At 35.3% G+C, this 24479-nt stretch overlaps 2 protein-coding genes and 1 non-coding gene across 6 annotated transcripts; all 3 read left to right on the forward strand.

Annotated features, from left to right (window-relative positions):
- The first annotated feature begins 15 nt into the window (after positions 1–15).
- LOC121763131 lies at positions 16–122 on the forward strand. Its single transcript, XR_006042376.1, has one exon. It is a non-coding gene; the product is annotated as a U6 spliceosomal RNA (small nuclear RNA).
- A 361-nt stretch (positions 123–483) lies between these two features.
- On the forward strand, positions 484–17973 carry LOC121762026 (isoamylase 3, chloroplastic). 3 transcript variants are annotated; one of them, XM_042157762.1, is made up of 24 exons: positions 484–844; positions 926–980; positions 1069–1152; positions 1585–1739; positions 2172–2265; positions 3363–3599; positions 4338–4442; positions 4895–4999; positions 6194–6328; positions 6417–6503; positions 7250–7307; positions 8639–8702; positions 9820–9919; positions 11460–11560; positions 12967–13018; positions 13620–13682; positions 14072–14161; positions 14245–14317; positions 14525–14604; positions 15250–15354; positions 15446–15544; positions 16569–16630; positions 17353–17461; positions 17592–17973. In XM_042157762.1, exons 1-24 carry the CDS (start codon positions 762–764, stop codon positions 17703–17705), a joined length of 2310 nt encoding a protein of 769 aa, XP_042013696.1. In that variant the 5' UTR covers positions 484–761; the 3' UTR covers positions 17706–17973. The 3 variants fall into 3 exon arrangements, with proteins under 3 accessions (XP_042013696.1, XP_042013697.1, XP_042013698.1); XM_042157763.1 differs by having other exon boundaries at positions 932–980; XM_042157764.1 differs by lacking the exons at positions 484–844; positions 926–980; positions 1069–1152 and adding an exon at positions 3137–3283 and having other exon boundaries at positions 1712–1739.
- Positions 17974–18891: 918 nt separating this feature from the next.
- Positions 18892–21490, forward strand: LOC121761038 (probable DNA replication complex GINS protein PSF3). 2 transcript variants are annotated; one of them, XM_042156623.1, is made up of 7 exons: positions 18892–19085; positions 19179–19256; positions 19340–19411; positions 19515–19615; positions 20090–20188; positions 20846–20985; positions 21123–21490. In XM_042156623.1, the coding sequence occupies exons 2-7, from the start codon at positions 19212–19214 to the stop codon at positions 21227–21229; spliced, it is 564 nt and encodes a 187-aa protein (XP_042012557.1). In that variant the 5' UTR covers positions 18892–19085; positions 19179–19211; the 3' UTR covers positions 21230–21490. The 2 variants fall into 2 exon arrangements, with proteins under 2 accessions (XP_042012557.1, XP_042012556.1); XM_042156622.1 differs by having other exon boundaries at positions 18892–19081; positions 21123–21489.
- The last annotated feature ends 2989 nt before the right edge of the window (positions 21491–24479 follow it).

Raw genomic sequence — 24479 nt, forward strand, 5'->3', positions numbered from 1 at the left:
AATTAGAATTCACTTGTTCATGTGTTCGGGGACATCCGATAAAATTGGAACGATACAGAGAAGATTAGTATGACCCTTGCGCAAGGATGACGCGCATAAATCGAGAAATGATAGGATTCACTTGTTCTAGGGTGCAAGAATGCTTCAAGCCTTTTGCACATTTCATGCAAACATACAATTAATAGAGAATACTCGCTATTTGTGTTCGTACACATTGTATTTCTTCAAGTCACTGCAATGGTACGTATGCCCTGAGTAGTAAATTCAATACAATAAATAAATTAAAATTCCTTATTGGATATTATCCATAAGATAATTTGTCTCATTAAAAATGACATGTATATCATAATAAAAATTGCATTATTATTATTTTTTTGGTTTATAAAGCATTGTTACATAATTAAATAAACATATTAATTGAAATAGGATATATACTACTAAAAATACAAAACGAACTGATATTTTGAAGACGAGACACGGAGAAAGCGTCATAAATTGGCGTTTGTTCACGTGGCAGACATGATACGTCTCTTCCTCTACGGAGCTCCAACTCCGATATAGTCACTCACATGTATACTGCGATTTCAACCTCTCATTAACTCATTTATCTCTCTATTTCAAGCGGTGAAGTTGGAATTCGTAGTTCGTGGATGCTATGATCGGATTATGCGTCGTTGTCTGACAAATATCCAAAAGAAGAAATCTCAGTGTAGAAATACTGATTTGAATTTTGCGGATTTTGTTTGATCGTGAAAGTAATTATGCTTCGGCACTCCACTACTCTTTGGAGCAACGGCAATTCTGCTCTCGTTCCCGCGCTCGGCGCCCTCCCGGCTATTGTCCGGTAAAATCGGCGCTTACTGTTTCTGTTTCTGTTGTTTCTAATGCATTCTCTTTTTGGTTGATTTGTCTCACTTGATTGCAGTTGCAGTTCGGCATCAAGTGGAGGAAAGGGTTGTCAGCGGGGAGTTTTCAGTAAGGTAAGCTCCTAAATTATTGTTTGCTATTTTCTGAAGTGTGAATTTTCTGAACTTCTAAATTATTAAGATTGGAGGATTTTCGGCTCAGGTTAGACGAGAATTTGGTGGAAGCTTCCGGATGAGTTCATCTATGCAGGCAGCTCGAGCTGGTGAGCAGAGTGTGGTGGTTGAGGTATGGCTAATGATGATTTATTGTATGTGTGATTTACTTTTCTGCGGTCTTATCTTTCAGAATTTGTACAATAAGTTGATTTCTATTGTTTCTAATGGAGAGGTATGGAGAGAATTTGTTGGATGGGCTTATTGGTTCGTTTTATTTGAGGCGAAAATCTACTGCAGTTAGATTCACTCTTCTTCATTTGTTGAGTTAATGGCTAGATTGTGTGGATGTGCTGTAAGGATTTTCTAAGTAAATTTCTCCGTGTTAATTTTGTAGACTTATGTAAATTTCATCAGGGTCTGCTATTTCATCACGCTATCATAAATTGTTTCATTCAGATACTGGTATGATTGGTATCATGCTTTGTGTCAGCTTGCTCAGAGAATTTAGGTGCTCTTATTTTCGAAATGATTGCTTCTTTTGATTATTTGCCTCATAATCTAGGAACAAGCATTCCAGAAATCAGAGGGTCCATTGCTGAAAGTTTTGCAAGGTCAATCACACCCTTTAGGAGTATCAGAGGCTGAAACTGGAACTAATTTTGCGATTTTCTCTCAAAATGCTACCGCAGTTACCCTCTGCTTAAGTCTGCCAGAGAGGTGAGAGTATAACTTCTAGCTCATACTATCAACTGAAGTTTCAATTTGGTTTTTGGTCCATCTCTGTTATGTTGTCTACCCTACACATGGGAATTCATGATTATTTAATTTCATTTTGTTTTATTATTTCCAATGTTGACAGTGTTTTCTATTTTAAAATTTGATCTATTTTCTCCCATGACATTCTAGGGCCCCAGGTTTGTTGTTGATATGCCTAAACTTCTCTATTGAAAAACCTAGAGACATCTCGTTTCCTAAATGATAACCTGTTAACATGAATTTAGCACTTTAAGTCTTTAACATGATTAATATGTAATGGATATATTTCATGTTGTATGCATGGTAATATTTTAGTATATCCTCACTCCTCTGCCTGTTAAGTGTTAGCATTTTATGGTTTTACTCATTCCCAAGTCATTAATTATTTTTTAGTGGAACAAATAGCACACTTGAAGAAGGGATGGTTGAATTATCGTTGGACTCGCAAATAAATAAGACCGGAGATATATGGCACATCTGTGTTGAGGTAGTCTCTCTTTTTCTGAAATTAGCTAACTGGCTTATTCAATTCTACACTTCTATACATCTGCTCAGAATCCATTCTTGTTTTTCATAAGGTTCCATGAAAAATAGAGAGTAAGTGATCAGAAAAGTGTAGAAAAAGCCTCAACTAGATGGATGAGAGGAGTAGATATTATCCTAAAGTGATGACTCATTTTACAGAAGTTACAAGGTCCCACATGACATCTATTATAGTCTAGAATTACTAGAGAAAGCGTGAGAAGTTAGCTTTTCACTATTAATCTGCATCCAATGTCCTTCAAACGAGTTTTACCTGTGGAAAGCTTAAAACAGTACAAGTTTTCGTAACTTTTTTCTTCTTTTCCTATCTTGCTTCCAAATTGAGTTTTAGGCAGGTTCGTATACCTCAAAATATGCCACAAAAGTATGCCATTAGTTCAATTTAGAGAAAAATCCCTGTTTATTGCTGAAAAGTTTGCCTTTATTTTATATGTTTTGTCCATGTGCTTAACAATAAAATCTGAGGCCTTGAATCACTGGTCTGCTATCAGAATGGGTGTCTTTGGCATAATTTATTTTCCAAATGATGATTGAAATCTTGTAGGAATCTGAAAATGAGTTGCTGGAGAGGTTTAATTCTATATAAAACTGTAATGTTCTTTAGTTTTTTAACCTTGTATTATCTGGAAACCCTCAACCCTCGTCCGTTTGTACTCGTATTATCAAAAAAATAATAATGACAACGAAAACAATAATGATAATAATTATTATAATGATTATACTACTAACAATAATTTGCTTGTTTTCTTGTGAAAAACTTTTCCAGCTGTGAATGGGGGAATGATAGTAAGATAATTTCTCTTATTTTTGTACAGAGCAATTTGGACATGTATTAGCTGAATCCAGCAAAGGGAGGGGGCAAGCCTATTAAGAGATTTTAAATGAAACAAGGATATTATTTATGGTTTCTTATGAGCGTCGACTTTGTTGCTTTTATGGTCGATCTTCACTTCATTTTTATTGTCAGTAGGATCAATTGTATTTTGTTTTTTTACATGATTCCCTTGATCAGCTAAATTGATTCTGAAACTTGCTTTTCAGGGATTGCCACGTAGCAATGTCTTATATGGCTATCGTGTTGATGGCCCTCGAGATTGGCGTGAAGGACATCGCTTTGATTACAAAAATGTTTTACTTGATCCATATGCAAAATTGGTTGAAGGACGCCGAGTCTTTGGTGATGCTAGCAATAAGATGTCTAAATGTTTTGGGACTTATGATTTTGATGGCTTGCCTTTTGAGTGGGGAGAGAACTATGAGCTTCCAAATATACATGAGGTTAGAGAACTAAGTTCACTAAATGTCTCTTAAGAGTTTAATAAAGGTAATAGTGATTATCTATGAGATATGCTTTTCGAATATTCAAAATGCCAGAGTGCTTTTACTGCTATTTGGTGTATGTGTTTGTTTTGGAGGCCAAATGTATCCCTTTTCAAACTACTAAGTCATGATCGCATGCTTTTCTTTTCTACACTCACCCTCTGGAGAAATTTAGAGAATTAGCTTGTTTCATCTCTTGGCATGCTGAGACTATACTTCAATGACCTCAATGTTGATACTTATCTTCAAATTGAGTGTTTTAGCTATTAGTGTCATTGAGTTTTATGTTTGAGAGTGGGGATGAATGGGCTTCATTAGCAATGCATAGCATTGTATGTATAGACCAGTCTGGAACCCTCATAATTTTACATTGACTTCATTATTTTACGTAACAAATGGTGATCAATTTCGTGTTTGAAATATCATTAAGATGAGTAAGGTTCTCAATCTTAACATGGACGGTTGTGTGCTGAAGGTTTAGAATCTGCTAGTGTCCAGTAGAAATCTGCTAGCAAATACTTCAATGACATTTAGTCTTTTGTCGTATGTGTAGTATCTTAACTAAGGTATTATAAATGTTTTGAAGTTTTTCACTTACATGTGCATTTGTAGTTTTTGTGTTTCTCTTTATTCTTGTAAATTTTGTACAGTCAATCTTGCGCAGTTTGACTAAAAAAATATATTCTGATTCTGCAGAAAGATCTTGTTTTGTATGAAATGAATGTCAGGGCCTTCACAGCTGATGATTCCAGTGGATTGGATCCACACATACGTGGCAGTTACCTAGGTATGATAGAGAAGGTAATATTGCATGTCTTCAAAGTGTTAAAGCTCTTTTACATTTTGTTCCTATTATATCAGGGAGCCAGCCTTTGGCTAGGTGGGGCCTATGCCACCCTCACCCCCTCTCACCATACAATATTTACATACAAATTTCCGAATATATCTATAGTTATTCACTAAATTGTTAGGAAATCAACACATATAATCACGAACATAAAAGAAATAAGCACAAGACTTGTCTACCTAGTTCAATACGATGTGTATCTACATCTTTGCGAGGGTAATAATTCTTGGTGCATATGAGAAGGCCCTTACCACTATTATGTTTGTTACATGGTATAGTCAATGAAGTATCAATAATAGGGAAGAGAGTAGTAGTTCAGAAATCATACATTCATATTTTCATATATGCTGACTTGCTTGATTAATGCATGCATTACTTAATGAAATATGTATCCAATTTTGTGAAGATACCACATCTTTTGGAGCTTGGTGTCAATGCAGTTGAGCTGCTCCCTGTGTTCGAGTTTGATGAAATGGAGCTCCAAAGGCGCCCAAATGCAAGAGAGCACTTGGTATATACTTTGACTCTATGAGTCAAATCTGTTGTTTCAATTTGCATGTGCTCAGGTTTCATCTGTGTACCTTACTTAAGTGCTGGAAATTTCATGTGGTGGATGTGGAGGCTCTCTATCTTGGATTTTTGGTCAGCTTGCACTTAAATGCTTTTGGTAGGACATCAATATGAGGCTAGATATGTTTGAATTCTTGAGTTTCATGGCATGTTCTCTGTCCTTGTGCAATAGTAGGAATTTAAATTCATGAATTAAAGGAGAAGAAGTCAATGAGGGTTCTTGATTAAATAAAACAATACAAGATGATTAATCAACGACAGAAAGTATTCACTTCTCCAAATTTGCTCTATCGACCATTAACCTAAAAAAGATAAAATCCCTATACTCGGTAACAATAAGAAATTGGAGCTACAAACAGTACAAATTGAGAAATTTTTTAACACCTCACTTGAGCTGGTCTATGGATATCATTCCTCTCCTACTTCAGGACCATGTAATGGAATGCAGGGTTATGGGCACATTTCCAGGAACATAGGTTGACGAGAGCAAACTTGTGCTGTTCTTTTAAAATAGCAAAATATCTATCCGCCTCGGTATGCTTAGTTTGTCATGGACTCATGGTGTACTACTCCCTGCAGTTTAATATAGGACTGGAATCCTGTGATTGGTCTTGCAATAACATTCTATTCTAACTCCTAGTTACTAGAAATCTATAACCCCTCCAACAATGTATGCCTGGGATAAATCCAACATATGTACGGAACCTGATGTGCCTTTCCAGCAAATAGGTTTTTGTGTTAGTTATTGCTACGAAGAAATATATGATTATGGACAGATATCTATAATTAATGTTAAAGTTCGAAACATTCTTCTAGTGTGAAGAGAGAATAAAACGGATGACCCATTCAGGATGGCATAAAGTGGCTATTGAACTTGTAACTACCAATTCATATCTTTTATTTCTGTTCTCTGGCCATTTTAGCCATTATGATGGTATGCAGTTAGTGACGTTTGAGCAGTGGGCCAAAAGGTAGTCAACCTGAAGATTTTAAATAATATGGCTCTAATCCCTGTTAATTTGTGATAAGTAGACTATGTAATGTAATCAGGGTTTTATCGATACTACTAGTCAAAGGTTTGCATGTACTTCCAGAAAAATTAACATCTGCTGCTTTATCTGTTATGGTTTGCAAGATAAACACATGGGGCTATTCAACTATAAATTTCTTTGCACCTATGAGTCGTTATGCAAGCAATGGTGGAGGACCAATTAATGCCTCCCAAGAATTCAAACAAATGGTTAAGGCTTTCCATGATGCTGGAATTGAGGTAGTGCTCCTAAAATCAATAATTTATCCGATGGTAAATAGTAAAATAAAGTTCTTGATTTGGCCTTTGTTTCTTGAATACATCTCAGATCATTTTGGATGTTGTTTACAATCATACAAACGAAGCTGATGATGAACATCCATATACTACTTCATTTCGTGGCATAGACAACAAGGTGAATTTCTTGCAATGTAGTTGCTTTTTTTATTCTGGGCTATCTTTTGCCAAACTCAGATATAGTAAATTACCCAAAATATATCACAAGTCGTGTTAATTGATCTGACTTAAAAATTTCTTTGAATGGAAGGCATGCTTGTGAGTTGATTCACCCAAGAATATTTAATCTCTTCTGGATTGTTAATCTTGGTGATACAGAATTATGTACGAATCTTGGCACCTAACACATGTTTACGTTTGGGTTACATCTGAAATGGTTTATGCAGTTATTATTAACAATTCTAATGACCACTGAACCTCCAAATCCAATACAATATGGAAATATTGGATGTCTTTGAATCTTTATTTCGACACACTTTATATTCCCTGTTATTCAAATTAACTGTTAATTCTGTACTTTATGATAAATAAAAGGGTTTAATGAGGGAAATAGACAATTATTTGTTGGAAAAGAAAAGAGATAGAAAACAAGAAAGATTCTACATATGCCAAGAGCCCACCCACCCATTAACATGGATACTAGAAACCAAAAAATTCACGCCCTTGTGACTTGTTAGTCTTCGTAAATGATGTAACCCTAGATCATTTTTTGAATTAAGGAAATTCAAGATAACCACATGATAAGATAAGTATAGATGTATATATTAACAACAATGATAGATATTCACATGTGCTATAAGGGATGTCAGAGAATGAGTTTGTTTTCTCAATGATGCTATTGGTAATGTCTTCAAATTTTTGTAGGTCTATTACATGATGGACTTCCAACAAAATGCGCAGCTGTTGAATTTCTCTGGTTGTGGTAATATTTTAATCCTTGAACTCACTTTTCAATGCACATTACTATTAGTGGCACCCAGCCCATCTTTAAGAGCATGTTCTGGTCAAACGAATATGTTGCCATTTCGTGCAGACTGTTACTATATTCCATGTTTGATAAGGAACAATTTTTTTTTAAAACGTCAATGAGTTGAAAGTCATTCAAATGCTGATATGACTACAATCTCTAGCAACACCCGAAACAAAGGTGGGTAATAATTCGTTATAGTTTAAGCCTTAAGGCCTACCAAGCAACTCTAAACTCTAATCTCTCATGCACCTCCTCTAAGGATATTTACCATTGTTGATGATTTCTCCTATTCCTTGCTTACCATAATGACCAACAAAGTGCTGGAACGACAATCCACCCATAACATTCTGCGTTTTAGCTTTGAAATGCCAAAAGTAGACATACATAATAATTGGCCGACTGTGGAAGATTCACTGTATACCTAATCCATGCTGCACTCTGTGCCACACTCCATCAAACTTGCTTTCCTTATGCACCCAAATAAAAAACAAAAGCCACAACGTGAAAGTTTCTAAAATATACTTATGGCTAAGTGTGTTAGTATCACCCGATTTGCCCAACTGCCCAACCCCCTTTAAAAAAGTAACCCTTTTTTCCCATCTAGATAGACTTTTCACAACTTGCTCAAGATGGTTTTAAGAGCATCTCAGGGGGATCTTCTCAGTACGGGATCCCTTAGTATCTAATTGGGCATTTTTCAACCTCACAACCAATTATATTCTCTCAATTTCCTAATGCTGTTTTCCTCCCATAATGTGCAATCCCGAGAGATTCGCAATATCCACTAACAAGAAAGCAAGAATGCATTGTATTCCCTTTGCATATTAAAATTAAAAGTGACTCTCATATTCTCATTCAACTTAGCACATTTAATTAAATGGTTATCGTGTAGTGGTTTGACTGGTACATACTAACGAATCATTGCAACTTGCAATATTATATTCCGCTTTAAATTGGTTATGAGGATGAGACGTAGTAGTTAAAGACCTGCCTGCACTTGGAAGCTAAAAAATTTATACCTCAGATTAGTTCGAACTTCGAACCAAATGATCAATTGTTGCTCAAGTGGTTCTGCATGGTACAAAATCAAGTTAACTTGAGCAACCTGCATATTTGATATTGTTTATGAAACCATTGATCGGATGACGAAAATTTGAGCAACCTGCATATTTGATATTGATTGCTTGCCTCACATTTCTTGAATTTATGTTCACGCATTCAATGTTTTAAATTAGTCCCTTAGAAAGTGACATCTCTATTTTTATCAAATTATTGGTTTCCAGGAAATACGTTGAATTGCAACCATCCTGTCGTCATGGAACTGATACTTGATAGCTTGCGGCACTGGTATATTCTGACTCATACTGATCTCATAACCTTGGAGGTGTCCAATATGGATGACTGTTGGTGCATGCATACAAATTATCATTTCGCATTATATTTGTCTTTGAACATGCCACCATCGGAAAAGGGCAATTTTCTTACATCCATTGTTCAGTTAGTTCAGAGGGATCAAAGTGTTAATAGGTTAAACTACCCACTTCTGATAATGCACATGAAAATACCCACTTGAAAGAAAGGAACAAAAAAGCCCTTTAATGTGACAAAATCTGCGTGGTAAACTGGTAATCATTGGCACCCACAAGCCAGAACTGCCGAAAGGTTGGCAAAACTAATTTCTCACTTCCAAAAGTTGCAAAGCCAGAACTGCAGAAAGTTTGGCAGAACTGGTTTGACAGACTTCTAAACCCATGAACCTGACAAAAGTTGCTAATCCAAAACTGCTGAAAGTTTGGCAAAACTGGCCCGACACACTTGTGGCCCGTTAAAGTTGCAAGGCCAGAACTGTTCTAAATATAGGAAACTAGTCAGTGTCCTGATTTCCTTAGAGTGGTTATTTTCTACAGGTTTTTATAGAAGTGGGTACACAAAATATAACAGAGTGGTTATTCTTATTTTTCATCCAGGGATCAATTTTGTCTTTTCAAATAGTTTGGGTTTCTGACTAACTGAAACAAGAAGTTGCGCTTAAACTACACTAGAGATCAAATGTGATCATAGTCATCTTATTAATCACGTCAAGTTGTCAACCTTTTATGTTATTGATTTACCATCAAAAAATAACTCTGTGCGATAATCTTCAATAGGAGTCGTTCAAAAATTGTAAAGTGCAACATTTCAACTTTTTTTAGTTAAAACACTTTATTGGCGATTTCTGATTTGGTATCTTAACTAGTTCTAGTGGTTATCTTTTATTAAAAAAAACTAGCTCTCAATTTTTTAAGTACCAGCAAGAAAATATAATTAAATGAAATTGCTGATATCTTTTCAGTTACCTGTCTGCAGCTTGAAAGAATTTATTTACTATTTATTTGTTTTTTTATACTGCATTTTAATAGTTGCTACTGCAATCAAGTCTTAATAAATTAGATTTTCACACTTTCGATTGATATTTTAACTGCAGGGTAACTGAGTATCATGTGGATGGGTTCCGATTTGATCTGGCTAGTGTGCTTTGTCGAGGAACTGATGGTTCTCCCCTCAGTGCTCCCCCATTGATCAGGGTAATTTATGACTCTTTTAAAGTGGGATTGGACCTTTATAATTTATGATATGGTGGGTAACTACTAGTGGTACCTTATGTTAATTCTAGCATCTTTATATTCTTTAATTTGAATTCATTCCTTTATTGTCTTGTCACCCCTTCCTATACTTTAGGTTTTTGTCACAACTATATGTCCTGACAGGTTGTGTATGAGACATTAAACTAAGTCAAAGAGAGCAAAACCTGATCTTCATTTCAGAGAATCCATCAACCTTCTCCGTAGTTGTTTTCCTGTAAATTCAGGAAGTAATAATTTGATAAACAAGTTAAGCTTTACCTGTCAAGTTCATAATTCTTGTAGGTCTACAGAGAGGCCTCTCTGTGAGAAACCCAAATATCGTGTAAGGTACATCCATGAGGCCCAAAGTTAAGAACAATTGATCTCCATCGCACTTGATTCTATGCATTATCTTAGTTGGTCTTACCGATTAGCACAAAGAATAAAGCCATTTTAGTTTTTTTGGATCCAGAGGCCCAAAGTTTAGTCTTGGAATTCAGTTCTCTTGATTAGTCCAGTACCATTATCTCCTCTTTTGCATGTAATCAACCGCTCATATCTGAGATGACACCATGTAGTTGCTCCTCATTTCCTTGCATATGTTTGCTGCAACACTAACTATGCTGATTGTTGATGTCGGATTCTTATAACTAGATAATCCTTTCAGATAATCCCCTGAAAAACACTCATCTTTTTTCTCTTAGGAATTGTGAAATGTGAATGGGATACTGCTAGGTTGCTAACAAATAGCTTCCTATCCAATTGTTGTGTGCTACTGCAGTACTGTGATAGAGATCAAGCTAATGATCTCCATTATCTCTTGAGATTATTTTCATTATTATGGAGATTGTTGAAGATTACAATTGATAGAGATCAAGCTAATGATCTCCATTATCTCTTGAGATTATTTTCATTATTGTGGAGATTGTTGAAAGGTTACTTTAAATGTTGAGGATTTGTTTCTTTGTTTATCTATAGGTTGATCCTTATAAATAGCTCCTCTTTCGAAGAGCTAGATATCTCGGAAAATAAAGTGTATTAGGACGGTATCAACCGTAGGCCTCTTCGGAGGATTATCTTGGCCTCTTTGGAGGATTGTTCTTCTTTTATATTTATTGAATCTCAGTTCTTGTTTTACTTCCGCCTTTCACTCCATATCATACTGCTTACTTGTCTTGTACTTGGTACCGAAGGAAAAGAGATAGTCTTGCAATTTCAATAAAATCTTTTTATTTAATATTCACAAGAATATTATTTTGATTCCCTATGTTGTTCAAATGGATTTCTGAAGGTTTATCTTGTAACAGTTTGGATTAACTATTTTGGTAAAGCAAGGGTAAAACAGCCTAGTAGCTGTCAATGGAGCCTGTTGTGTTTCTGTATTGTTGTATTGTTGTGCTGTTGTATTCTGTCACTACTAGGCCCCACCCTGTGGGCCCAGGGCATTAAAAATGTTTATTAGCCCTACACATGTGAGGTATTGACTGCTTCAGTTATGCAGGCCATAGCTAAAGACAGTGTCCTCTCAAGATGTAAGATCATTGCAGAACCTTGGGATTGTGGAGGACTATATCTCGTTGGAAAATTTCCGAACTGGGATAGGTAACATCTGCAATTCTACTTTTTTGTATATTTAAATATTCATATGTAAACTGGCGCAAACATTAAAATATATCATTACATATTATACAGTCTGCAACCGATATACACATCATGAGTGAGATGAGAACATTGTGTAATACTCTCTCCGTCCCAAGTTACTTGAGTCGTATTCTTTTTTGGGTTGTCCCAAGTTACTTGAGTCATTTATCTTTTTGGCTAAAAACAAAACATCTAATCCTACATACTTTATTCTTTCTTTTACTTTACTCTCTCTTTTTTCTCTTACTTTATTCTCTCTTTTACTTTATTTAACTAACTAAACACAACTTTCTTAAATCCCGTGCCGAAAAGAAACGCCTCAAGTAACGTGGGACGGAGGGAGTATGAGATTATAGATAGTCAAAATTGAGCTTATTAACGAACTTGATTTGCAAGCTACTCTGCTCACATATTTGACCCTAGTTGGAGATTCCCCATTATCTCTGTTAGAGCCTGTTAAAAAAATTCATAATTCTTGTCCCACATCGACTTGGTAACGATCCTAGCTCACCTATAAAAGTGTGGATAACCCTCCCCCTTATGAGGCATTTTAAGGGGTGAGTGACTCATTTCTAATATGGTATCAGAGCGGGCCCAAGTCGACGATGGATTATATCTCTTTATCTCTTCTCTTGCCTACCCACGTGATGGAAGTCCGATGTGTCATTCCGGCCCACACGTGAGGGGGCGTGTTAAAAAAATTCATAATTCTTGTCCCTCATCGACTTGGTAACGATCCTAGCTCACCTATATAAGTGTGGATAACCCTCCCCCTTATGAGGCATTTTAAGGGGTGAGTGACCCATTTCTAATAGAGACATTTTACTAATGGAAGAGGATCGCTTGTTAGGGCACAAGCAGCAATGAATAGTTATTCTACTGATTATTTATTAGTTTACTTATTTCCTTGTTCAGTTATTTAGTTTGATTAGATTAGGATAACATTGTCTGGGATTTATAGATCTTCCTAATATGCATCTGGGATTTTTAGATCTTCACCGGAGCTTGTGCTTGTGACATGAGCGTTCCTCTTTTGTGGTTTATCTCTTTGAATTTGGGAATTTCTTAAGTTTTATTATTGTGCTTTTGAGTTCTTGCTCAATCAATTATTCATTTCCTTTACTCTTAACAATCTCGTTATTTTGACATTTGAAATTATAATTTTTTTTATCAAGTTGGATCTTTAGAGTGTGTATTCTGAGCCAATATTGCATGTAGATGCCTGACAATGCATATTAGAGAACCTTAATAGGCAATAGTGTGCACAACATTTAAAAAAATACTTTGATTTTTTTTTTCATTTCTTCTGTTCTCCGTGTAACTTAACACAATACCCAGATATCACAGTCTGAATCTTTGGCTTGCAGGTGGGCTGAATGGAATGGAATATACCGTGATGACATTAGAAAATTTATAAAGGTACTGCAAGTTGAAATAAATCTCAATAAGATAAAATATATTGAAATGTACCTGTACTCGGATTTCATGAAATTATAAACATAAGTTGAGGTAATAGAACAATTTGTTACAATGTATTGACTGGGGACAAATAGTTTCCTTTATTTTAACTTTACTCATTCTCGCTGTAGTTCACCACCCCCAGCCTGAGGCAATCATAATTTGTGACAATACTGAAACAATCTTTTCTTACTCTTAAATTAATACTCCCTCCGCTTCCTAAAAATAGGAACTTTGGAAACGGCATGGGTTTTAATGCAAAGTTGGTAAAGTAAGATTGTAAGAGAGAGGAAGAGAGAAATGGGTAAAGTAAGAGAGAAGAAGAGAAAAAGTAGTGGAATTATTGTTAGTGGATTGTGGGGTCTATTTCCTAAAATGAAGAGTTTCTATTTTTAGGAAATGGACTAAAAAGGAAAGAATTTCTATTTTTAGGAAACGGAGGGAGTATTTGATGATAATACACCACATATAAAAGGAAAGCATTTTATACATGCTTATTTTTTTTTTGCAAAGTTACTTTTATTTGAATAATCATTTTAACGTTGGTTTAATTTGAAAACAGGGTGACCCTGGTATGAAAGGAAGCTTTGCTACTAGGATCTCTGGTTCTGCTGATCTGTACCGAGTAAGTATTATTCAGCCCATGGAATTTTATTGTTTTATCATCTATGCTAAGTGATGTTCTTCCTAATGATTTTACTTCTAAGACTGGTTGTTAACTTTTGTAATCTGTTAGTACAAATAAATCTATCATATTGTTTTCTATATTTTGAACTGATATGTAATGTGATAATCTAGATCTTCTTTAGTAAAGGGCTCAAAGACATCTAATTGTAATGCATTATCCGTTTATCATTGTCTTTTAAGATATTTTTATTTCTATATAATTGATCAGTTAACATTTTAATTAGCCATAAAATTTCTTGTAAAGATGCTATTGCTTTGGTTTTGACTTGATTCATTTAAGTGTTGTGATTACACATCCAAATAACTTCCAAGTTTTGTTGCATTTAGGTCAATAAGCGGAAGCCATATCATGGTATCAATTTTGTAATCGCCCATGACGGTTTTACATTGTATGACCTTGTCTCATACAACTATAAGGTATCACTAGTCATTATGGTTTTCATCAATTTGGTAGAAATCAACTCTATATTCACATTCTACCGTTCTAATGGAACTTTTAGCACAACGATGCCAATGGAGAAGGGGGAAATGATGGATCCAATGATAATTTCAGCTGGAATTGTGGGTTTGAAGGTAGATCTGGATTCCATATGTAAAATTTCCTTTCTTATGAACAAACACTCTTAAATCAGTCTCATACCATTTCATTTGTAGTGGTATACAGATAGTGCTGCATGCACTACATGATGTCGCAACTATGTTGCAAATAGTCATGGTTGTTTAAGCAAAGGAGTCTCTTGTGTATTCCTATTGTCTTATCCTTTGCTATATCAATATCAGGAGAAACTGAAGATCCGAATATTCAGGCATTGCGTGCACGCCAAATGAAAAATTTCCAAGTAGCCCTGATGATATCCCAGGTAAACGCTTTCAAATTCTCTAAGATTTATCTCTATTTTAGTGAAATCACCACATATTGTTGCTATATATGTAAAGTAACTCCTAAAGTAGAAATCCATCTGAGAGCTACCCATTTTTAATTTCTTATTGGCTGAAAACTTATCTTCCAGTTAAATACTTATTTATGCCAGTACCTTTCGGGAAACAAGTTTGGGGCTTATCTATTTTAATAGGACAGAATTATGCATAGAGAAAGATTAATTAAAATTTTATTTTACTAAGATTAATATAGTAGCTTCTTTAAGATGTGAGAATTGGTGGAGCTCTTGTCCCCTAGAGCACCAATGCCTATTTCTATTTACTAAACTGTCTATTATCAAGGTAGAGGAAAAAAGCAATCGGTTGCTCAATTTTGTTTCCTTTTTTGGTTTATATAGTGCAAAGTGGGAAGTTTTATACTTACTGATCATATGCACTTTCCTTTTCTTGTAGTCTCACTTTTTCGGTAACAAGGCAGCCTGTAATATTTAAGCCATGCTAGTACTAAACTTTATAACTTTCAATCTTAGCTATTTGTAATTTCTGTCACTGGATATCATGTATCTTATGTGTGTTCATATAAACACTAGAATGACAAGTTACATTTCCTTTTCATGACTCATTAGGGAACTCCTATGATGCTAATGGGGGATGAATATGGCCACACTCGTTCTGGAAATAATAATAGTTATGGACACGACAATGCTCTTAATAATTTCCAATGGGGACGAGTATGTATTTTTCTTATAATTCTTCCATCACCTTTGTCTCTCTCACTCCTACTTGAACAAGTCAAATGAAATTTGTAATTTGATGAGACAGTTGAAGGACAAGAAGGGCAATCATTTTCGATTTTTCTCAGAGATGATAAAGTTTAGACGGAGTCGTCATATCTTTGCTAGAGAAAATTTCATTGACAAGGTAAATTCTTGTATTTCGTTACTCATGTTTATCTATTTTCTGTATTAAAATATTTTGTACTACAAAAATTTTTAGCGGAAATGCTTTTTAACGACATTTTCAGTAGTACCAAACGTGGAATGATTTCTGAGTTTTGGGTCTTATATGATTTTCGTTTCTATTATAGCGTTATTCTGAGTTTTGGGTCTTATATGATTTTCGTTTCTATTATAGCGTTATCGAAGGTACCAGACTGGCTGTGTCAATATTTGTGCAATTGCGAAATTATATGAGCAACATATCCTGGGAAGTAGCATGTACTTTTGGCTGTTCCAGCTCAATATATAGTAAATTGAGTGAGTTAAGCACATAGGTTCTAATGAAGCTAGTTCTTAGTATGGGATGTGTGTTCTCTTGATGGTTTTGTATTCACAAAAATCTCATCAAGAACTTGATAGGAAGTGAAGCATATATTCCTTTAGTAAGTATATGCATTTAGATAGCTTTCAGGCACTATAGAATCAATATAGCATAATCATATTCCGAGAGGCTGATTGTCAGAACAGTGGATGCAACTATGGCAGACTGCCTGGTAAACCACTAGAATGAAGTTAACCTATGAAGGGTTCTGCAGCAGCTGGCAAACTAACACACTCATTCTAACTGTTTCCCTTCAAAATGATACGTACAACCCAAATATTCTTACTTGTGAAGGAATTTTCCACTCAAGCATGTAGTGCTATAATGCAGTGAAAAGGAAAATAGCTAAGATAAGATAACTTGGTTTCCAGGGTGGTAGCACTATCCATTCTCCATTGCAGTTACAGATGAACTAGATGTGCGAACCTACGTTTCAATCAGAACAGCTCTATGCTAATGCTAATAAAGTTCAACTCTAGGGGTATATGATTAGTTATTTTCTCGGATCAGGGTTGCAACCATGTATGTCGTTTTATGCTAATATAAATACTCGCGCTATTGTTTTACTTGTGTTACAATTTGCATATATCATGTTTAAGAATTTCTTGGCATTATTTTGATGCAGAATGAAGTCACATGGCATGAAGATAACTGGGAAAACTATGAGAGTAAATTTCTCGCTTTCACGTAAGGATACGTCCCTTGCATTTCCATGCTAAAGATATCCATGGCTGTGAATTTTGTTTTTATTTGTTATAAAATCCCTTGCACTTCTGTGAATTTCTTTTATTTGTCTTCAATCTACTGAAGTTTCGAAATTTATTAAACATCTATATATAACCTGACTTGCATTTCCGGATATTAGATGAACAAGCATTTGCAATTAGTACATCAGGTCATTTGGAAAAGTTTTTGCTATGTCTATTTGTCATATATACTTCAAATTCCTAGAACCACGTCCTTTCTAAATGGTTTGGTTTTCCAATTTATGGTCGGTTTTTGCTCACCACTAGAAAAATATGGCAGCTTAATAACTTTTTTGCTTCTAATAAACAGTGATATGCCCTTAAATCAGGAAAGGAAGGAATTGACTTTTAATCACATCCAACACCTTGTAGAAGCGCAAATATGTTTGTCTCAACCAAAGAGTGTTTCATGACAAGTATATTTACGAAGTCACTGATGCGAGCTCAAGTAAAGATCATCTACAAAATGATTGATAACTAGATAACAGGATATTAGATCAAATAAAGAGACCAAACAAATTATAGATGGATATGGTCTGTTGGCTTTTTTTGTGAGCTGTGGACTGTGGTTATTAACAGCATGACATTGTGAGGTTCTAGGACATCTAACAGTAAAGTTGAATCTCCTCTCGTTGAAACATATATGTATTTGTGATGTTTCAGGCTTCATGAAGACAATGGAGGTCATATTTATGTGGCATTTAATGCACATGACTACTTTGTTGAAGCTTGTATACCCTCTCCTCCACAAGGAAGACAATGGTTTCGTGTGGTCAGTTTCCAATAGTCTTACTTTTCGAATGAGACTTCCTCCATTATCTCCAATAATTATTAGTATACCATTTTATCATCCGTTTAAACCAGCCTCTAATCATATGACAATGAATGGGACTTGCCCGTAGGTGGATACGAATCTGGAGTCCCCGAATGACATCATCCCAGAGGGCGCTCCAGGCATAAAGGAGACCTATAATCTGGCCCCCTACTCTTGTATTGTTCTTGAAGCAAAGCCATAGATGGATGCTGCTCGCTGCATTTTGAGGTCTAATGAGGAGTTGGAATTTTTTCAAGAAATAAATCTCGAGGAACCCTGAATAAGAGATATCAGTGTGCAAGAGCTAGGAAATTGAGCTTGTGATAGGTGAAATTATATTAAAGATTACACAAAGTCATTGTCAAAATAGATTCTTGATTCACCCAAAAATTCAGTACAAGTCTTAGCCATGTGATGAAACATTTTATGATTAAAATGTATCTACAATAGAACTTGGGTGTTTGGCTGCTCTTGATATTGTCGGAGATTGATTTAGTCGGGGATTACCCGTGATTAGTATTGTCACAGGGGAATCCATGACTCATAAGCCAAAATTAATTTTATGGCATTGTCCCAAATTTAAAGATTGGATTGTATCTTATCTACAGTCTACTCAACCGGATAATATTTATAAGACATAATCTTATCTAATTCATCAAATCGAATACTATCAAATGATATTATATCTCTGTAACATAGTATCATTTGGGGTCTTTTACTTGTTTTTGAAGAAAGCCTAACTTTTTTTAAATTGTAAACAAATACATGAACTTAAATAAACGAGGTGACCACTTGTGTTGTTTTACTTATGCAATAGTGCATAAAAAAGATTTATTTTTTACTAAAGAGACAAACTTTGAGTGTAGTTTTCATTTTGTCTACATATTTTGAAAGCTATGAATAAATATACGAACTTAATTATAGATGAATCAAAGAAAGTTGAATATTGGCCTAAAACAATCATGATAGTCGGCGTGGAACAGCTTCATAAAAACGATGTCATTTTAATTATGAAAAAAGTATGATCGGAAATTATGGTTAGGGAGAGATGACCTATGTAAAAGAAGTTTGAGAATTCATTTAGATGTAGTGTCACATCAGTTCATTTTTTTTAACTATATCAGTTTGTGAAAAAAATACAATGATATTTAAATCCGCGTATTTAGGTGCTAATAACATTTTTTATCAAGTGGCGTCATGTCAAATGCTATTTGATCAATGTTTAATTTGTAAAGAAATTACAATATCATTTAAATTTATTAGTTCTGCAATTTTTATTTGGATTTGATAAAATCAACCTGATTCATTTGACATTTATGAATTTACCCTAATAAATCAAAACAAATGAAAATTCGATATTTTTTATTAATATTTTTTTCACTCCTGAGTCCCGCTCCCTTACTTGGCGGCAAAAGGGAAAAATTCGGATTACTAACGCTTACACCCTCTCGATTTCTCTTCCTCTCTACACACGCAAATTTTGAAGTAAATCCGCAGTCGTTTTGTGTCTTTTTATAGGGCAATTTCCATTTCAATTTCCATCTTCTTCTTAGATCTGCTTTCCACTTTGATTCGCTGGTAGGTTAGAATTTGCAAATTTAATCGTTGTTTATTTGATTGATTATCGAAGAAACGCAGTCTCCGTCCTTGTCTTTACATTTTTAGCTTCTTGCAGATACAGATCGGTGTTTTAATTAGCTTCTATAGCATGGCCAGTTACTATGACATCGGTGATATATTAGCTGAAGAAGAGGTGTGTGCTTGCTTGAATTACTGTCCTGCATATTTTGAAGTGGAAAATTGATGGTTTAATGATTACATGATTTTTTTGCTTAGCTTGTCCCTACCGTTTTCCAATATGGTGCAAATGGGGTAGGGCTCTTAGATTCGAGCGATGATGCGGATAAGGTATTGTGGCTGGTGATTCTGGTAGCATGTTTAGCAGTCTTAGGTTAGCCTAGATTTGTAGAAATTACTGTTGATTTGTTGTTAAACTTGTGCTGGTTGTTAGGTGGAAGCTGGTTCGAGAGCTGAGCTTCCGTTCTGGCTTGTTCGTGAATTGTATTTGAGACAGCTTGTATCTATAAGGGTTCCTCCGTGTTTCGATAGAGAGTAATATCTCATTCTAATCCTATTTTATGCTGTTATAAGTTTACCTTTCCATGAAGCGATGAAATGAGAACTTTTGAAAGATTGTGGTTTGTGAGTATATATATGCCCTCTCCAGAAAAAAATGAAAGGAACAATGTATGGCTTTAGTTTGAAAGCTAGGAAATGATATACTACTATCTTTTCTCTGCCAATTTGAAGTGAATGTAAACATCTTGATTATTTCTTATTTCCATGATTTGTTCCTTGCTAGATCTAATTTATGCTGTTATAAGTTTACCTTTCTATGAAATGTTGAGATGAGGGCTTTTGGAAGATTGTATATCAATGCCCTCTCTAGAAAAAAAAATGAAACATGTGTGCTGCTTTAATTTGGAAGGTAAGGAAATGATACATATCTTATCTGTGCTAATTTGAAGTGATTATAAATATTTAGATTATTTCTTAGTTTCACTTTCATGATTTGTTCCTTGCTAGATCTAAAACAAGAGAAGAAATAGCAGCTGATGCTGCCCATGTGGATTTAAGAAGCCGGTCTCCTTACTTTTACGAGTTGGGATGCAAGATTGCACTGCTGTAAGTCCTTCCAAAAGCTTCTGTGGTGTCTGGAAATTCTCATATTCATCTCTGTATGACTAACCATTTCTTTGTTGTGTGCTGGAAAATTAAAGAAAACTACTTTCAAACAGTGTTGTGTGTGCACTGTGCATTGGGCTTATATCGTCTATTAACCTGTCAAAACCTCATACCAGCATAGTGTGATTGAATTTTGTAACTTGACCTCAAAAAAGTTTAGTTCGTGCGTTTTCATAGGTAAAATAAAGTTTATGGATGTGTTATTTCATAGTGATCAAGCAAATTTAGCTTAATTATTTTTCCTGAATGACCAGAGTGTTAATCCTTAGCATCAAGTTTGCTCTCCCTTCATCTTAAGATACAGTTTCTTACTTCCTATATAAGAATGATTATATTTCCTACAAGTGGGGCCTTCAAATGTTGTCTTTAAGAATAGAATGATGGATACGCTCGGATCTAGTTTCACGCTACCATGTTTATCGCCCCTAATTATATCACTTGTACACCTTCGGTAAATGTAGTCTCTTTCGTTGTAGCTGTTGAGTGTTGTGTAAATTCTTGATCTGTGCTGTGCAAGAATGTTAGTTTCAGAAGTCCAACTTCATACCATGCGTTATGAGTTATTGCCCAGCTTAGTTTCTTGTCTTTTAATGACAGAATCAGAGACAGAACCATTGGCCCATTCCTTCTTGTGGCATTCCAGACCAGATACAGGGACGTGTTGGTTAAGGCTCATGCTCTAACACTGACAATGACCCCCAAATACTTGACACTTCTAACTAATGAAGAAATCAAATGTGAGTTAGCAGAATTTGTGAACTACTTGTACACATATATCTACTTTATAATTGGAAGTTAATTTTTTCATCTTCTCATTTCGTTTTCTTTAAAAGGATCTGTTCCTAATGACTATGTTCTCCGCTTATTCTTGAAGTGTATGAAGCCGGTCAATCCTCCATAGCTGCATTCAAGAAGTGGCGGATGGGTGGACCTAGATTTCAAGTAGCTCCCGTTCTTGGCAGGAAGAGGAAGCTGACTTAGATTACATGGAATTCGAACTCGTTCTTATGCATCCATCATCTCCAGCAAAACCAGGCATATGCATCGAGATATATCTTGTTGCTGTCAAATATAGCAAAGTGAGGTTAATTTTTATACTGATGTTAATTCAAAATGTTGTGACATGAATGTTTCTAACGAATTTTGGTTTAAATGATTCAATTAATTGTGATGCGTGGTCATTTTTGATACATACTTGAATAACCTCGATCAATCATTGATGTAATTTCATTTCACAAATCAGACCTTTCATCAATCTAGTAGTTATAACAAACAATAGTAGCATGTGTCAACTGTATTTGTTCAACCTTAATTGAGCTGTTATTCTGTTTCGAAATGCTTGAAGTTCAAGGCAGTAATTCATTTTCTCGTTTCGCAAGAAATAATCCTCCTCCCTCTTTAGCTCAATTTACTTTGCTCGTAATATTTTCAAGTAAGATGCGTAGTGCAATTGATTGCAAAAATTAAATAAAGTTAATAGATTAATTGTTACCACATATATTTATAAGTTGGTATTCAAAATTAAATTTCATTGAACGGTCATATATTAAAGTATGCCCTTACATTTCATATACGCAAATCGTTAAATTTTCTATCGATTTTATACACTGTTTTCTCTTATATTAACAGTAGTACAATTTCAAATAATGTTGTCTATTTAAATAGAAATAATATTGTTTGATTGACAAATATAAACAATTACACATATACTACAATCAATTTTTTTGGTCATAAGATAATTGCAAACTGATCCAACTTAAATTTCTGACTGATTTTAACAGTATATTATTAATATTATTAATTTTAATATTACCCTATACAGAACAATAATAGTCCAAATTGATTCTACTAGGTTGATATAGGACTTCCTCATCTCACAATACAAGTAAGCGTGAGTGCGAATTTTAAGAAAGATAAATAATAGTAGTGAGTCGTAAAAATTAGTACATATGAGGTCCATTTTTTATATTGGTTCTATAATAGACCGTTCAGTGGAACGTATGACCTACCTACTCTTTATGGTAAAAGTGAAATGTGACTTTTATAGACAACAAAATATGACTCTCATTGTGGGATGACGGAGAAAGTAATTTATACGGGTTTTTTCTATTTTTGTTCTAAAATAGAACTTAGATTCCTCGTTTGTTCTAGCGTTTTTTTTTTTGTTCCGGATTTGGGACTTTTTAATGAGACGCATGACGATTATGCGTCTTTTATAGAGACGCATGAGGGTCATGCGTCTCTATTTTTTTTTCGTTTTTTTTAACGACGTATGAGGATCATGCGTCTTAGGTATAGACGCATCTCCCTCATGCGTCTATTGTTTTTTTTAAAATATAATATACGACGCATGAGAGTCATGCGTCTTAAAAAGAGACGCATGAGCCTCATGCGTCTCTAACTTGCTTAAATCAGTACCCACGGCAGAATAGGCAGAATACGCGAGAGAAAGAGAGGAAGACAAAACGTGCGATTTCCTTGGCGATTTCTTGGCGATTCCCTTCATATTTCGGTAAGTTTCCTTCAATCTTTCAACATTGCTCCCGTATTTGTTGTTTATTTGCATATTATTAGGGTTTTTGATAAATCTATTGTATACTTACTATATTAGGGTTTAATGAAAAAAATTGTCTTTAATTGTTGTTGGTTTGTATATATATTTTTGCAGAAATCATGCAAGTATACGTGAGTTTATATTGGGGTGGTAGAATATATCAACTTCCTCAAGTGGGTATTTGTTATGATCCTCCTCGTGCGAGAGCTTCCATCGTATTGGATTCATGTGTCTCATTATCTGAATTAGTTGCAATGATATGTGTTAAGATAAGAATATATTCAAACCAACACTTCATCGAAATATCTTGGAGGCATTGTTTCTTGGGTACCGGTACGAGTTATGTATGTACTGCGGTTGACAGTGATCAAAGTGTATTTTATATGTTCAATGCGGCTCTAAATTCTACTCGGCATATTGAATTATTTGTTGAGTATTCGTATGTTGGAAATGCCTTCATCCCACCAATTGTTGATCATGGTGTTAGATCATCTACGAGGTTTGAACCTTTGAGCATGGATTGCGGTATGAATGAGCAAACAGATGTTGCAGATGCTGCTGATGTTGGATTGAATACTCAAGAGACTGTAGAAGAGCATGATGATGTTCATGTTGTACGAAGAGACCTTGATGATCCAGAATTGTTGTCATCATCGTCTGATGAGATTTTAAGTGATGATTCTGGTGCTGACTCTAGTGATGAGGAGGTAGTGTATAAACCCGTCGTGCAAGGTGAACAACCACTTCCAGAATACGTTCACACCGGGTTGAAATATTTTCGCAGACTGCCTAGTGGTCCTTCTGAGGTACCTGAAGTTGGTAATGAACGCAGTACCATGTACTGGGATGAAGAACACCCATATCGGATTAATGCGGGAACAAAATTTGATAGCAAGCTGCATGTGAAGACTGCTATTACTATGTGGAGTCTGAGGCAACACCGGCAATTTAGGGTGGTTGAGAGCAAAGTAAGAAGGTGGCATGCCGTGTGCAAATATCCAGCAGGGAGGACAGAAGATGGGACAGCTATTATCAGCGAGACCGACGCTGAAAAAGCGAATGAATGTCGGTGGAAAGTTTCTGTTACACACATGGCCCATGATGATATGTGGGAGATTAGGAAGTGGTGTGGACGACATAGTTGTGAAGGCCATCGTAATGATAGAGGACATGTTAACTTTTCATCACCAATGATTGCTTTGTGTATTCGACATCAGTTGCTTAAAAATGCCGAGTTCAGTGCCGCAGCCGTAAGAAATTTTGTTCATGACAAATTTCATGTGGTAATCAGTTATAAGAAGGCATGGTATGCACGGAGAAGGGCTTTAGAGATTGTATTTGGTGGATGGGAGGAGTCATTTAGGGATTTGTCAGGCTACATGCTTGAACTGCAGTATAGGAATCCAGGCACAATCGTTGAGTGGAGGCATAACGAGTTGTTGAGCCAGGGCCGTACTAAAGTCTTCTATTACGTGTTCTGGGCACTTGGGCCTGCTATACATGCTTTCCAGGAGTGCCAACCCGTTTTAACAATAGACGGGACTCACCTTCGAGGAAGATTTAAAGGTAAGCTGCTTGTTGCTTGTGGTGTTGATGCTAACAAGAAATGTCTGCCTGTTGCATATGCTGTTGTCGATGAAGAAACTGGCGACAGCTGAGAGTGGTTTTTGGATCATG

This window comes from Salvia splendens, chromosome 13 (assembly GCF_004379255.2).
Source record: "Salvia splendens isolate huo1 chromosome 13, SspV2, whole genome shotgun sequence".
NCBI lineage: Eukaryota > Viridiplantae > Streptophyta > Magnoliopsida > Lamiales > Lamiaceae > Salvia > Salvia splendens.

Bases quoted from the DNA above. Each gene is read 5' to 3' on its own strand.
- LOC121762026 (XM_042157762.1), top strand. From the start codon at position 762: ATGCTTCGGCACTCCACTACTCTTTGGAGCAACGGCAATTCTGCTCTC. The intron at 4,443-4,894 runs GTAATATTGCAT...AATTTTGTGAAG, and splicing joins ACCTAGGTATGATAGAGAAG to ATACCACATCTTTTGGAGCT. The intron at 14,318-14,524 runs GTAGATCTGGAT...TATCAATATCAG, and splicing joins CTGGAATTGTGGGTTTGAAG to GAGAAACTGAAGATCCGAAT.
- LOC121761038 (XM_042156623.1), top strand. From the start codon at position 19,212: ATGGCCAGTTACTATGACATCGGTGATATATTAGCTGAAGAAGAG. The intron at 19,257-19,339 runs GTGTGTGCTTGC...TTTTTTGCTTAG, and splicing joins ATATATTAGCTGAAGAAGAG to CTTGTCCCTACCGTTTTCCA. The intron at 19,616-20,089 runs GTAATATCTCAT...GTTCCTTGCTAG, and splicing joins CCTCCGTGTTTCGATAGAGA to ATCTAAAACAAGAGAAGAAA.